Source organism: Triturus cristatus, chromosome 5_2 (assembly GCF_964204655.1).
Source record: "Triturus cristatus chromosome 5_2, aTriCri1.1, whole genome shotgun sequence".
Lineage (NCBI taxonomy): Eukaryota > Metazoa > Chordata > Amphibia > Caudata > Salamandridae > Triturus > Triturus cristatus.
In genome coordinates this window covers 544,275,458-544,289,236 of record NC_140588.1, presented here as the reverse complement: position 1 = coordinate 544,289,236, position 13,779 = coordinate 544,275,458, and the positions used below count along the sequence as shown (strand labels likewise).

The 13,779-nt window shown below is 43.1% G+C and overlaps 1 protein-coding gene across 1 annotated transcript; it reads left to right on the top strand.

Moving 5' to 3' along the window:
• The first annotated feature begins 2,020 nt into the window (after positions 1–2,020).
• LOC146823287 (olfactory receptor 6F1-like) lies at positions 2,021–2,959 on the top strand. Its single transcript, XM_085606405.1, has one exon. It carries the CDS (start codon positions 2,021–2,023, stop codon positions 2,957–2,959), a length of 939 nt encoding a protein of 312 aa, XP_085462531.1.
• Positions 2,960–13,779: the final 10,820 nt, after the last annotated feature.

Here is a 13,779-nt window from a genome sequence, read left to right as displayed (position 1 = left end):
CAAAAAGGTCTGCTGCAGGGTGCATGCATTGCACACCAACACACACCAGACACACACAACAAAAGCATGTCTTTAAGACAACCAACATCAGAAAGCCCACCCCAAAAAAACACACTTCCCCAACTCAATCCAATGCCGGCCATGCCCTAAATGATGTCTAAATTCAACAGACCACACAGAAAACACTTGATTAATAAAGCTGTGGCTACCTGCTCTGATCCTACTGGATGAAAGCAGGCCTGTTGGCAGACAAGGCCAGGCAAGCTTGCAGGCCTAGGCTTCAAAATGGCCACCAGCCACATGGCCAGGCCCAACAACATCAGAAAGCCCACCCCGAAAAAACACTCTTCCCCAACTCAATCCAATGCCATCCATGCCCTAAATGATGTCTAAATTCAACAGACCACACAGAAAACACTTGATTAATAAAGCTGTGGCTACCTGCTCTGATCCTACTGGATGAAAGCAGGCCTGTTGGCAGACAAGGCCAGGCAAGCTTACAGGCCTAGGATTCAAATGGCCACCAGCCACATGGCCAGGCCCAGCAACATCAGAAAGCCCACCCCAAAAAAACACATTTCCCAACTAATTCCAATGCCATCCAGGCCCTAAATGATGCTTGAAAATGAAATACATTCAAAAAACACCAAAGGAACAGTTGCTTCATCATGCACACACCCATGAGGCCATGACTAGCCTAGCTCGGGCCTACTACTGACTACTACTACTTACAACATTTTTAAAAAAAGGAATGATGATAGTTACCAAAAATAAATTGTAGTTACAACAACTGCAATGCCCCCAATCAAACAGACAAAACAACCACTTAGTTGTAAAATATCCAATTAAAAAATCCTCAAATCCAATTGCAATGATGCAGCAGACAAAAAGAGTGATCTTTCCAGCTCAAAATCCAGAGGCAGAATGAGCAGGAGATGGACAAAGCACTGGGAGGAGCCTGCTGGACAGGAACAGGAAGTTGGAGATTCTGTGGCACTTCCTCCCTCTCCCCACCTTTTTAAAAAAGGACTCCTTGCACAAAAAAGGACAGCCAAATGTCAATCTGAGGAGTTGTTTTCATCCAAAATCATCATTTGCAGAAGGTTTCATGCTGCTAGAGCTGATATTCTTCTCCAAATTGAAAATTTTACATGTTCAAGTTCTCGAGCTTCACATTACTTTCGCCGGATGTCGATGGCGTGTCCAAAATGACTTGATCGCGTTTTCACGCTCCCTGTCGCGTTGAATATGACGTGTTCGGGGTCTCTTTCTCCTTTTCGCGTTCGATTAGATGTGCCCGCGTCCTCACGCTCTCACTCGCGGTGGAGAATGACGTGTTCGAGATCTCAATCTTCTCATATTCTCGTGGTGCATGATCGTGAGAAGAAAGACGTGATCGCTCGACAAATGACGTGATCGCGCGACAAATGACGTTAATGCGGGCGCGAACTGTCGCGAGACAGCGCAAAATGGCTACCAACAAGCCAACTTGTCGGCGAACACGGGGATTCAGGTAAGGCGATCGCGCGCACGCAAGAATGTATTTTTTTACAGCACGAGCAAGAAAAAAATTACCGGTAAGATGCGGATTGCGGAAAATTTGACATTTTCGCGCTTTCCGCGGAACGCGAAAATGCCAAGTTATCGCAATTTCCGCAAGCAGAATGGAATTTTGGCCCAGGCCTAATGTTGGCATGATGAAAAGTTGCTGCGGAAAGATGTAGTGCAGAGGCTGTCAATGGAATATTTACCAGCATTTCCAAGAGTTTGTTTAAAGATTGTCAAGGGTGCGTTTTCTGTTGCGTTCAATGATTAGAAAAACTAACATTCCCTTCACTTCAAATATCATGTAGAGGGATATGCACTTCCCCAATTCAGAAAGTGTGTACAATTATCATATTACATTATTTCCATTTGAAATGTTCTTGAAAACATTGCAAGAAGAAAAACATTCATGATTTTAAATGATCACGTTGTGTTTCTGTTTTCAGTTTGTATGAAATCTAAGAAACAGGAAGACATGGGAAATGGAAATACAACAAGCGTGGATCACTTTATTCTCATTGGGTTTGCTGTAGGCAGAGAATTGCAAATATTTCTCTTTGTGGTCATATGTACCATCTACGTCATAACAATCTTCACTAACATCCTAATCATTGCCATCATCTGGAGTACAACCTCTCTGCACAAACCCATGTATTTATTTATTGGAACCTTTTCTTTCTTGGAAATCTGGTACCCTACAGCCACTGTCCCCAAGTTTCTTTCAACCCTCGTCACAGGCAGCAAATCAATATCCTTGCCTGGATGCATTGCACAATATTATTTTCATTTTTCTTTGGGGGCTACAGAAAATTTTCTCCTAGTAGCCATGGCCTTTGATCGCTATGTGGCTATCTGCTATCCTCTGCGTTACGTGCTCATCATGAACCATAAACGATGCACTCTTCTTGCTCTGGGCTCCTGGGTATGTGGCTTCTTGCCTTTCTCAGTAACATTCTTTCAAATCTCCAGACTACACTTCTGTGGTCCTAACAAAATCAACCACTACTATTGTGACTTTGCTCCATTGGTGACGCTCTCCTGTTCAAAAATCTATACTGTCGAGTTTTATTTCTTTATCATGGTTACTTTTGTATTAGTAGGCTGCTTGCTAGTGGTTATTGTATCCTATTTATGCATCATGCTGGCAATCATAGGAATGTCCAGTAGCAGTGGGCGGAAGAAGGCCTTTTCCACATGTGCCTCTCACCTCGCTGTATTAACTATATTCTATGGGACTACAATTTTCATGTTTGCCAAGCCAACAGGGAGAGGTTCTCTGGATACCAACAAAGTTGTTTCTATTTTCCCATCCATTGTGACTCCACTACTAAATCCTATCATTTACACCCTAAGAAACAAGGAGATAATGCACACCTTGAAAAGAGGTACAAGCGTGGGAATATTAAAACAATGACACGGTTTTGGATGATACATGGAGACATTTACATTTCTCAGTGTACAACTATTTAGAAAACATGATGCAAGTTCACAAACTAAGGTAACTTATTAAAGGGGCCTGCTCAATATTTGTTATATCTTAAGGCAGTTTGGCTAAGCTAAATCTAAAAAGCCTTTTGTATCCCTAAATAAGAAGGCGATCTTGCTCTACAGCAAATTGTGAAACTCCATCAATAAACATGAAAAGGCTACATTTATTTGCTCAGGTGTGTGAGAGAAAGATATTTGGCAAATCTGTGACCATAATGTATCAAAGGCGAACATCATTTCTGGAGTTCGGATAGTTATAAGTAATATTAAAAGAAATCTTAACTTCATAATGACTCACAGGAAGTAATAACATTCAGAAGTACAATTGAAAAATATATATATAAATGAAATAACATCAGAACAACAAGACCAAATAAAAGTTGTTTTAATTAGATATCAATTTGAATAGGGTGCTTCAAAATCTGAAGAGGTGAAGAGACAGTGTAGTTCTTGGTGAATCGCTCATATTAGACAAAGTGTAAAAACAGCAACAAAAACACACAAGCACTATTGGCTGACAGAGTATTTAATCAAATATGGCCAGGACTAAGCTATAGAAAGTAATTTGTTCTTTTAAGAATTTAAAAGATGTCATTTTGACCCCTGAAACCCTATAACTTAAGTGATCTCTTCATCAAGAGAGGAAGGTTGATAAGATTTTCGTCTAGTTCCTATGAATCCCCAAGACCTGCTCGTTTTGAATAACTTAAACATGAGGGCTTGGTGTCCAAACCACTTCCAGACACCCCCACTTGATATGGCAGCCATTAGACTAGCAAGCTCTACAGTGCCACTAACAGCCCCCCCTGTATCCTACAGTGGTGTAGGTAGTTTCTGGCAACCACTGAACACGACAACCCTGATTCCTCAGGGATAGTGGAAAACAGTACAGTACTTTTCACTTAGGCATTCGTGCCTACTTATTCTCAGAAAGTACACAAGAGGGCAACCAGAACTTTTTCAATAAGTATTTATTGGTCCACTGTCAGTCTTCTGTAAAATATATTTGCTGCAACAACCAGGAGACGTAAGCATACAAAATAAATCCCAAGTACTAATATGGTAAATAGTATATACATTTCTGCCCAACTGCTAAAAAGATGAACATATACAGTTCAGATAAAACAGTAGCATATGCATTTACTAAGTAATTAGCCTAAGTGTATCTAACCTAGATATCTAGGTGTAGCATGTATATGTGTGTAGATAAAAAAGTATGTATCTAGCCAAGAATACCCCAGGGAAGAACCAATCCCCTCACCTGATGGTTGAGAATGAAGGACCCCGTCTCTGCCCAAAGGATAACACCCTGCAAGGAATGTCAGACCGCTGCATGTTGAAGATTCAGCCTCTAGGACCCCGTGAAAGCGTGGAAGGAATTCTCCTCTAATCTTTTTAATGAATAAGGGTCTTATATACTAGAGTGTTCACTCCAGGGTTTCTTCTAGAATTGATATGTTTTGAAAACAGTCATATTTGTTTTGAAAACAATCATAATTGCAAATCACAAATGCAATAATGCGTAGCTGGCTGTTAGCTGAGGATGAAAAAAGTGGTGACCCGTATTCAGAAATATGCAGTGCCTGAGGGCATGTTTATGAATGTCAGGTACAGGGATTAGGATCGAATACTAAGAGCTGGTGTCGAAGAGACAGGAACAAGCTACTAGGTCAAAGGTCACCTGTTTCAGAACCGTTATTGTCGTGTGGATGGGACAATGTATGTAAAAAGAGGTATAGATGACAGGGCTACCATAAAGGACATGACAAGATATACAAGTGGCATCTTGGAAAGGCAAAACAACAGTTCACCAGGACTTGAAGTTATTGATGAAATTGATTAACTAGAATAGGCCTGTAAGAAAAGGTAGTCCTTACCTTGTATGTAATGTGGTAGGGATAGCAGAACAGCAAAAGAATATCCTAGCAAAAAATAAATAAAAAATAATTATAAATAACATTTCTATACACGGTACAAAATAGTGCAAAAAAAGCGAGAAAACTAGTGGTTGTAAGAATAAGTTTCCCTACTGTAATCAGGTTCCTCCATTGAATTCACACAGAGAAAACAATCTCAATGCTCTGTGGAAAAAAAGCAATTAGATGCTCTTCAAAGAAAGAGAACTGGCTAAAATAAAGTATTTAAAGTAAAAAAGAAAGGTCCTGTGGCAATGTTGTTCAGGTTGCATAGAAAGACTAGTTGAGTAGTAAAGGAGGCCACTGTAAAGCAATTCTCACTGACAATTGCAGCCCTGGTATCTTGTTCACGTCAGTAAAAACTGGTTTCATTAAACAAAGGAGGTGTGCATCAGCGACAAGAAGTATTATCCAGGAACGGCTCCTCTGCTATGTCTGAGGAGCGTCGCCCCACTGCTTTTCAGCAGTGCACTGCAAAGGAAAGATAAAATGATATTAACTTTAAGTTATTATCATTTTGTCTTTCCTGTTGCTGTGCAGGCAGGCGGATGGGCGGGCTGCTCTGCTCTCAGAGCAGGGCAGGGGAGAAGTGGTTTTCCCTCTCCTCAGGGTGCAATGACTGTTTGGTTGGCCCTCTCGGCCACCCAAACCAGTCATGCGCAGTTTCCCCGTTCTCCATGCTGGCTGCATTACAGCCTGTGTGGAGAACAAGCCCATGCCCCCATTCCCTGTTTGAGCATCGAACCATGACGTTCAAAACCAATCACAACTCTGCATTGCCACACTGTGATTGGTTAGGGGAGCCTGGGTGCTAACCATAGGTTTCTATAGCCTTTTCTGTTCTTCCTGTTCCTCGGAGAGCAGGAGCAAAGACGCGGGACTGGCGCAGCAAGTCAAGTGTTTTTTTTTAAATTTGCTTACCATTTAATGCGACCCTCCCCTACGCTTGCACCTTCACGCGCCCCACCATCCATGACCCATGCTGGCCACCACTGTTATTATCCTTCAAGATCAAGGAAACAAGATCATGCACCTACATCCAAAGTTTTTCCAGTTGCCGACATTCCAAAAAATATAAGTAACCAAACCAAATAATCCTTCAAATTAGGCGTAATGTAGCTACACTTCTTGGATATATTATTCAGCCAGTGTGGTATATAATGCAATCTAAACATGGTGAGTTCATGCACCCTATCCAAATTAAAACCCATTGGTACTTGTATATAAATTTGAACATCGGTTTTTGCTCCACTAGAGACATCTCACTATGTAAATCAGATCTCATTGCACGTTTCACTTAAGATGTTTGACTCTCGTACTTTACCTTTCATCCTGATCCTGCTTCTGCTCCATCCCAGGAGGCATTGATGGGGCAGTGAAGAAACCAAGACTAGGAGGCGGTGCTTATGAAAACAGTGAGCTCCGGTGGGAGTAGCACTCCTTTTTATTTCATGCTTATGTCATTGCAGCTTTTGAATTGCACTTTTCACTGTTGCAATTTTCCTCTCCTCCTGCTCCCACTCTTTCTGGAAGTGTGCCACCACTGTCCCAGTAAGCGTTGCTGTGGCAGTGAAGAAACTAAGAAAAGGAGGAGGAGATTAGGAAACCAAGCTTGTTAATTCTCATTTGAGCAGAGAGCCATTTTTATATTGTGCTTGTGCCAAAAGCATTTGTGGGGCGGGGCAGAAGAGAAACTAAGATAGGCAGACAGCACTTAAGAAAACTGCGACCTCTGTTAGGAGCAGTGCTCCTTTTGTAAACAGTGCTTGTGAGAAGCAGCATTAGAATTGCACATTTCACTAAAGATTTCATACTGCTGCTCCTGATCTGTTCTCATGCTCCCACTCTGACTGGATGTACACTTCAGGAGGCATCAGTAGGGCACTGAAGAATCCAAGATCAAGAGACGGGGCATACGTGAAATGTAAGCTCTAACTGCAGGAGGACTTCTTTAGGAAATGACCATGTTTTGGGTGGCATAGCTCTAGATTTATGCCTTGACTGTTTTGCTGGCTGTAGAACCCTATGCACTTTACCCCATTTAACGTGTTCCATGCTGAGGATGGCTTGAAGGCATCCTCAGCCTCTGTGCTTGTGTGCCAAGGACGGCTCCAAGCTTTCCATTTTTTTTGGCCTCGGTATTAGGGGAAAAGCTTCCTCAGCAGCCTAAGGCATTTTTTTTGTTTTCAATACAATGACGATCAGCGCATATTGAAAGTGAAAGTGATATGAGCTGATCAGCTCAGTTCACTTTCAGTGCTTTGTTGCTTGGGGCATATCTCAGCCCCTGGAGCACCAAAGCACATGGAAGAGGATCCAACCTAAGTCAATAGGAGTCCCCACGCAAGGGCTTAAATTGTCCTTCGGTTGATCCCTTCCTGCCACAGGCACTAGGTTGAGCCACACAGCATTTTTATCAGCACAAGTGTGGCAATGATGGGTGGTAGGATTTTTGTGGATTCCTGCGGATTCAGGAAGTTTCCATCACAGAAATGTAAGGAAAATGCATGATATCAGGCAAAGTTTGAGGTTTGCAGGTCATTGTTTGTAAGAAAAACCTTATGGGATCCACACAAATCACCCCATCCTGGATTTCTCTATGTGTCTAGCTTTTAAAAATGTACAGGTTTTCTAGGTTTCTCTAGGTGTTGATAAGCTAGGACCCAGAACAACATCTACCCACTTTGTAAAAAACGGGTCAGCTATGAGTAGAAAAATGTGATTTTTTTCATGTTGCGTTTTGGGCCAATTCCTGTTCTTACTGAAGTGAGGTACCATTTTTATCAGAAGACTTAGGGGAATGCTGGGTGGAAGGAAGTTTGTGGCTCCCCAGAGATTCCTGAACGTTCCATCACAGAAATGGGAGGAAAATGTGTTTTTATTTTAAGTCAAGGTTTGAAGATTGCAAAGGATTCTGGGTAATACAACTTGGTGAGAGTCACAAAAGTCACCCTATCCTGGATTCTCCCATGTGTCTAGTTTTAAAAAATGTACAGGTTTGCTAGGTTACCCTAGATGCCCACTGAGCTAAGGCTCAAAAACCACAGCTACCCACTTTTCAAAAAAACTGGCCAGTTAGACTAGAAATATCTATGTTGCGTTTTGGGTCATATCCTGTTGCAGGCACTATGCCTACCCACACAAGTGAGGAATCATTTTTATCAGAAGACTTAGGGAAATGCTGGGTGGAAGGAAGTTTGTGGCTCTGCAGATTCCAGAACTTCCCATCACAGAAATGTGAGTAAAAGACGTTTTTAGTCAAAGTTTGGGGTTTGCAAGGGATTCTGTGTAAAACAACCTGTTGAGAGCAACACAAGTCACCACATTGTGGATTCCCCTAGTCTAGTATTAAAAATGCACAGGTTTACTAGGTTTCCATAGGTGCCGGCTAAGCTAGGGGCCAAAATCTACAAAAAGGCAAATTGCTAAAAAATTGTCAGTTTTGAGTGGAAAAATGTAATGTGTCTATTTTACTTATTGGGGCCTTTCCAGTCGCAGGTACTAGCCCTATCCACACATGTGTGGTACAATTTTTATCAGGAGACTCAGGGGAACACAGAATAGTAAAAAGATTACCAATTATATTTCCCTTCATTCATGTCTTCAAAATGTAAGCCAGCGTATAAGAAAGAATACATTTTGAGAAATGCCCTCTAATTTGCATGCTGGTATGGGTACCCACATATTTGGAGATGTGCAAATAACCACTCCTTCTAAACTACATATCTTGTGCCCATTTTGAAAATATGTAGGTTTCCTTGATACCTATTTTTCACTCTTTATATTTTACCATATAAATTGCTCTATACGCGGTACACAATGAAAAACCATTGCAAGGTGCAGCTCAGTTATTTACTTTGGGTACCTCAAGTTCTTGGAAAACCCACAAAACCTGTATATCTCCACAACTAAAAGGGTCTAGCAGATGTAATGGCATATTACTTTTGTAAATCAGCCATCATGAAGAAACGTTATTGATGAAAATGTTGTCACAAATGGCTGTTTTTTTCTACTAATTTTCAACATTTTTTTATTTCAATACAAGGGGGCTCATTATGATGCTGGTCGTACCATGCGTCTGACCGCCATGTCTGTGAAACAATTCCAACCACCAAAGCCACAAAGTTTACTCCGCCTGATTAAGATGCATGCAATGGAAAATTCAGACCAGTGCTGTTGGAAAACACTCCGCACGGACCACAGTGGTCAGAAAGTCCTCCGATAGGGTTTCCGACACCGAGAACACTGTGGTCCAACTGACGAGCAGATTACGATGAGACCGATATACTAGCGTTTGAAAACTGCGGTCACACCACAGCGATAGATCGCCGCACCACTGCTACCACCAAACACCACAACTGTGCCCAATGGAAGGTTCACAAAAAGGACACCATCACTCAGGTGGACACGCCTTGATTTGAAGTATAAAACACACCCCATTCCAGACCATGATCTTTGCCACAACTTTGTAGTACAGCCCTACACTCTACATCATTGGAGAGAGAGAGAGAAGGTAGCCATCACCACACAAACACACCCCACACATGTTTGTTCACACACCAGTTCTTGTTACTTCTAGTCACTACACATTTGTATCACCCTTACCAGCACAGTTCCATTTCACCCCTTTGTGTCCATACATGGCACCCAAAAAAAGACAACGTTTTTCTGACAACAAGTTGTCAGCGATAGTGGACGCAATGCTTAGAGTAGAGCACAGTTATTTGGAGCCCAACAACCCTCTGTTGCTATCAAGAACCAAATGTGGGACAGGGTCGTCAACACGGTCCATGATGTCGCTACCATCCTGTGCACAAAGGGGGACATAAGGAAGAGGTGGCAAGACCGGTGTCAAGACCTGGTCAACAGGCACAACCTGGTCACTCAGCAGAATGGTGGTGGGCCTCCGGGCCACTATTGGAAATCATAGCCTGGAAGGAGAAGGTGCTTGCCATCCTTCACATTGAGGGCTTGACTGGGATACCTGTGGGACTGGAGACTGGTAAGTAACACCCCTCCAACTGGCACAATGTAGCAATGTACTGCTTGCACAATCGTCTATCCCAAACAATTGACCCATATGCAGTAGCTGAGGCATCAGAGATGTGTTATAAGCAGTCACAGGCAGTAGTCCTGCACATGATCACCAACATATCCGCACCCATCACACCACACTTGTGGGAATGTTGTATACAAGTGTTTGCCCATAATATCCTCATTGCAGGACCCATTTATTGGGAAAATGTACAACAGTAGGTGCCAACACAACAGCATCAGCACATAACAAAAATGCATGTTTGCTGCTGTTGCAAAATTGAAACTGACAACAATACAACTATCATCATGCCCTGTTGAATGAGCTACAAGTGGCTGTTCCACATAGCCAATTGGCAACTATCTAATCCACTCAGCTTCACCTCACAGGTAGGTAGCTAGTTTACAAGTTTGGGCTGGGAAAGGGAGTCAGGACTGCAACTCCCATCAGGCCCTATTGCCTCAACACCTCCCCAAATCACTCCTCTTCTTTCCCCATAGCTTCATGGTGGCCTTCTCATCCACTCAGCATCACCTCACAGGTAGGTAGCCATTTTACAAGTGTGGACTGGCATAGGAGTCAGGACTACAACTTGTACCGTGCCCTGTTGTCTGAGCACCTAACTACATGTACTAGTCCCCTTTCCTCACAGCCACCTGGCAGACATTTTCACCTTTCATCTTACGGGTGGGCAGCCATTTTACAAGTGTGGGCTGGGAGAGGGAGTCAGGACTGCAACTACCACCAGGCCCTGTTGCCTCAGCACCTACCCACATCTACTGCTCTCCTTTCCCCATCACTACTTGGCAGCCATCAAATCCACTCAGCATCACCTCGCAGGTAGGTAGCCATTTTACAAGTGTGGTTTGGGAGAGGGAGTCAGGACTGCAACTCCCACCAGACACCTTTTGTCTGAGCACCTGGCAACATATACTTGTCTCCTTTCCCCATAGCCACCTGGCAGTCATCTCATCCACCCAGCCTCACCCCACCCCACAGTTAGGTAGCCATGTTAGAAGTATGGTCTGGTAGAGGGAGTCAGGACTGAAACTCCCATCATGTCCTGTTGTCTGAGCACCTAACAACATGCACTCCTCTCCTTTCCCCAAAGCCACCTAGTAACAAGTTTATCCACTCAGCATCACCTCACAGGTGGGTAGCCATTTTAGAAGTGTGGGCTGGGAAAGGGAGTCAGGACTGTAACTACCATCAGGCTCTGTTGCCTCAGCACCTACTCACTTTTTCTCCTCTCTTTTCCCCATAGCTACTTGGTGGCCATCTCATCCACTCAGCATCATCTCACAGGTAAGTAGCCATTTAACAAGTGTGGGCCGGGAGAGGGAGTCAGAACTGCAACTCCCATCATGCCTTGTTGTCTGATTACCTAACAGCATATACTCCTCTACTTTCCCCACAGCCATCTGGCAACCATGTCATCAACTCAGCCTCACCACACAGGTAAGTAGATATTTTACAAGTATGGGCTGGGACTCTGGACTGCAACTACAAATAGGCCCTGCTATCTCAGCACCTCCATACATCTACTATTTTCCTATCCCAATAGCCACTTGGAAGTCATCTCATCCACTGAGCTTGGTCCTTACAGGTAGGTAGCCATTTTACAAATGTTGGCTGGGAGAGGGAGGCAGGACTGCAACTCCCACCAAGCCCTCTTGTCTGAGTACCTAACAACATGTACTCCTTTCCATTCCCCACAGCCACCATTCATCCATCTCATACACTTAGCCTCACCTCACAGGTAGGGAGCCATTTTACAAGTGTGCGCTGGGAGAGTGAGTCAGGACTGCAACTCCCACCAGCTCCTGTTGTCTGTCAAACTGGGGGGGGGGGTCTGTGAGAGGGGCGAGCCTCATGTAATTGTGAGTGTGTTTTATGACACAATTGATGTGCATCAGTACTTGTCGTAGTGTGCCACCTGACATGCATTTGGAAGCATCTGTCAGTGGTACAAGATATCTGATACAAGTGACCTCACACACAGGCCCTTCCAGGACTACTTGCTTTGTGATGGGTTGTGAGTTGCATAAGAACAATGGACTACAAATATGGCTCTGTTGTGTATTTTGAAAGTGCTTATGTTCAGAAATAATGAAACTTTAAGTGTGTTATGACAAGTCTCTTTGGAGTGACATCACAGGTACTGCAGGGTGGTAATGCTGCTGACATCAGTTGTGTACTTGTGGATCCAGTTTGAGATGGCTAGAATGGAAAGCCTAATGGATATCCATCTGACCACAACCTTTTTCATGTTACCGGTGCTGGGCGCCAGCAGGACCCAGCCCAGTGATAGGCCTGAAGCCCCCTCATGTGCATCTTCACTGCACAAGTGTATTGTCAAATTGTCCCTGCATGATGACTGGGACATATATTAGTCACACACCCATAAACATACAGACTGGTATGGTCCTGATGTTTAATGGCAGGCCATCGATTTGTGTAATGCAGGATCCATGTAGTCATAGGAAGTACACTACTGTGTATAGGTGATTTTCACTCTTATGTGCCTCCCTTTCCGCTAGCTCAGACCATGTGGTTGGACTGCCTCAGCTGCCTCATGGGAAATGTGCAACGTAATTGGGCAGCAGTTTGGCTGCAGTTCAGCTCTCCCATTAGGTCAGATGGGCCTTTCTGTTGCCGCCGTGGTCGAGATTTCTTGTTGGAGTCAAAGGGATCGCAAAAGTCAGATTTCAGTGCATTCACACACATCCTAATAAGTCATTTGGCGTGACCGCTTGCAACGTGGCTGCAGTGGTCAGACCACCTCAGGACAGTAGAAACAGGTCTTACCAGCATAGTAATCAGCCCCTTAATTTCTTTGAGAAAATCTTAAACAACCTACACAGATGACCCCTTGCTGAATTCGGAATTTTGTCTAGTCTTCAGAAATGTAAATCTTTCTTGGATCCACCATGGGTTACACATCTATTTCCACCACAAACTAGAAGGAGGTTGAAAACACAAAAAATAGGAAAAATGGGCCAACTCCCAGTAAAATGCCAAAACTGTGTTAAAAAGTTTATTTTTCTAAATCAAGTTTGACTGTTCCTGAAAGCTTGGAAGGTAGTGGTTTGATCACCACAAACCTTTTGTCGATGTAATTTGTAGGAAAAAAAACACTTTCTTCTACAGCACTTTTTTCCCATTCACCCCACAAATAGTTTTAGCTAATTTCTCATTCCATTTCAGGGCAATCCCCAAACCCTGGGGACCTTTAGAATCTCCAGAATGTTTGGGAAAAAGGACACACATTTGGTGTGAATAGATTATGTGCACAAACAGTTATGGAGGCTTAAGTGCAAAGCACCCCAAATAGCCAACAAAAGACAGCACTGGTAGGAAGCCTAGAAGCAAATTAGGTAACCAATGATAAAGTGCCTGTGCTTCTCCTTTCAACATGATGAAATTGATATACTCCCAATTGGCTTATTTACTTACCTACAAGTTCCTAGTATATGATACAAAGTGTACCCAGGGCGTGTAAATTAAATGTCATTAGTGAACTGTAGCACCCCTTGTGCCATTCACTAAAGAGTAAAACATGGTTTCAGGCCTATCAACGTAGCCTGATTAAAGCAGCTTTTAAACTGCGTTTACACCTGTCAAAATAAACCCTTTTAATAGGTCTAAAACCTTCATTTTAATAATTAATATGTGATCCCTAAGTTAGCCCTACTACCCATAAGGCAGGGTGCATGGTATTTAAAAGGAGATCATGTAGAAACGTAATTTAAACATGTGCTTACTGTGAAAAAGTTCCAAAAGCTCTTTACACTG

Coding starts and splice junctions, on each gene's coding strand:
- LOC146823287 (XM_085606405.1), top strand. CDS start 2,021: ATGGGAAATGGAAATACAACAAGCGTGGATCACTTTATTCTCATTGGG.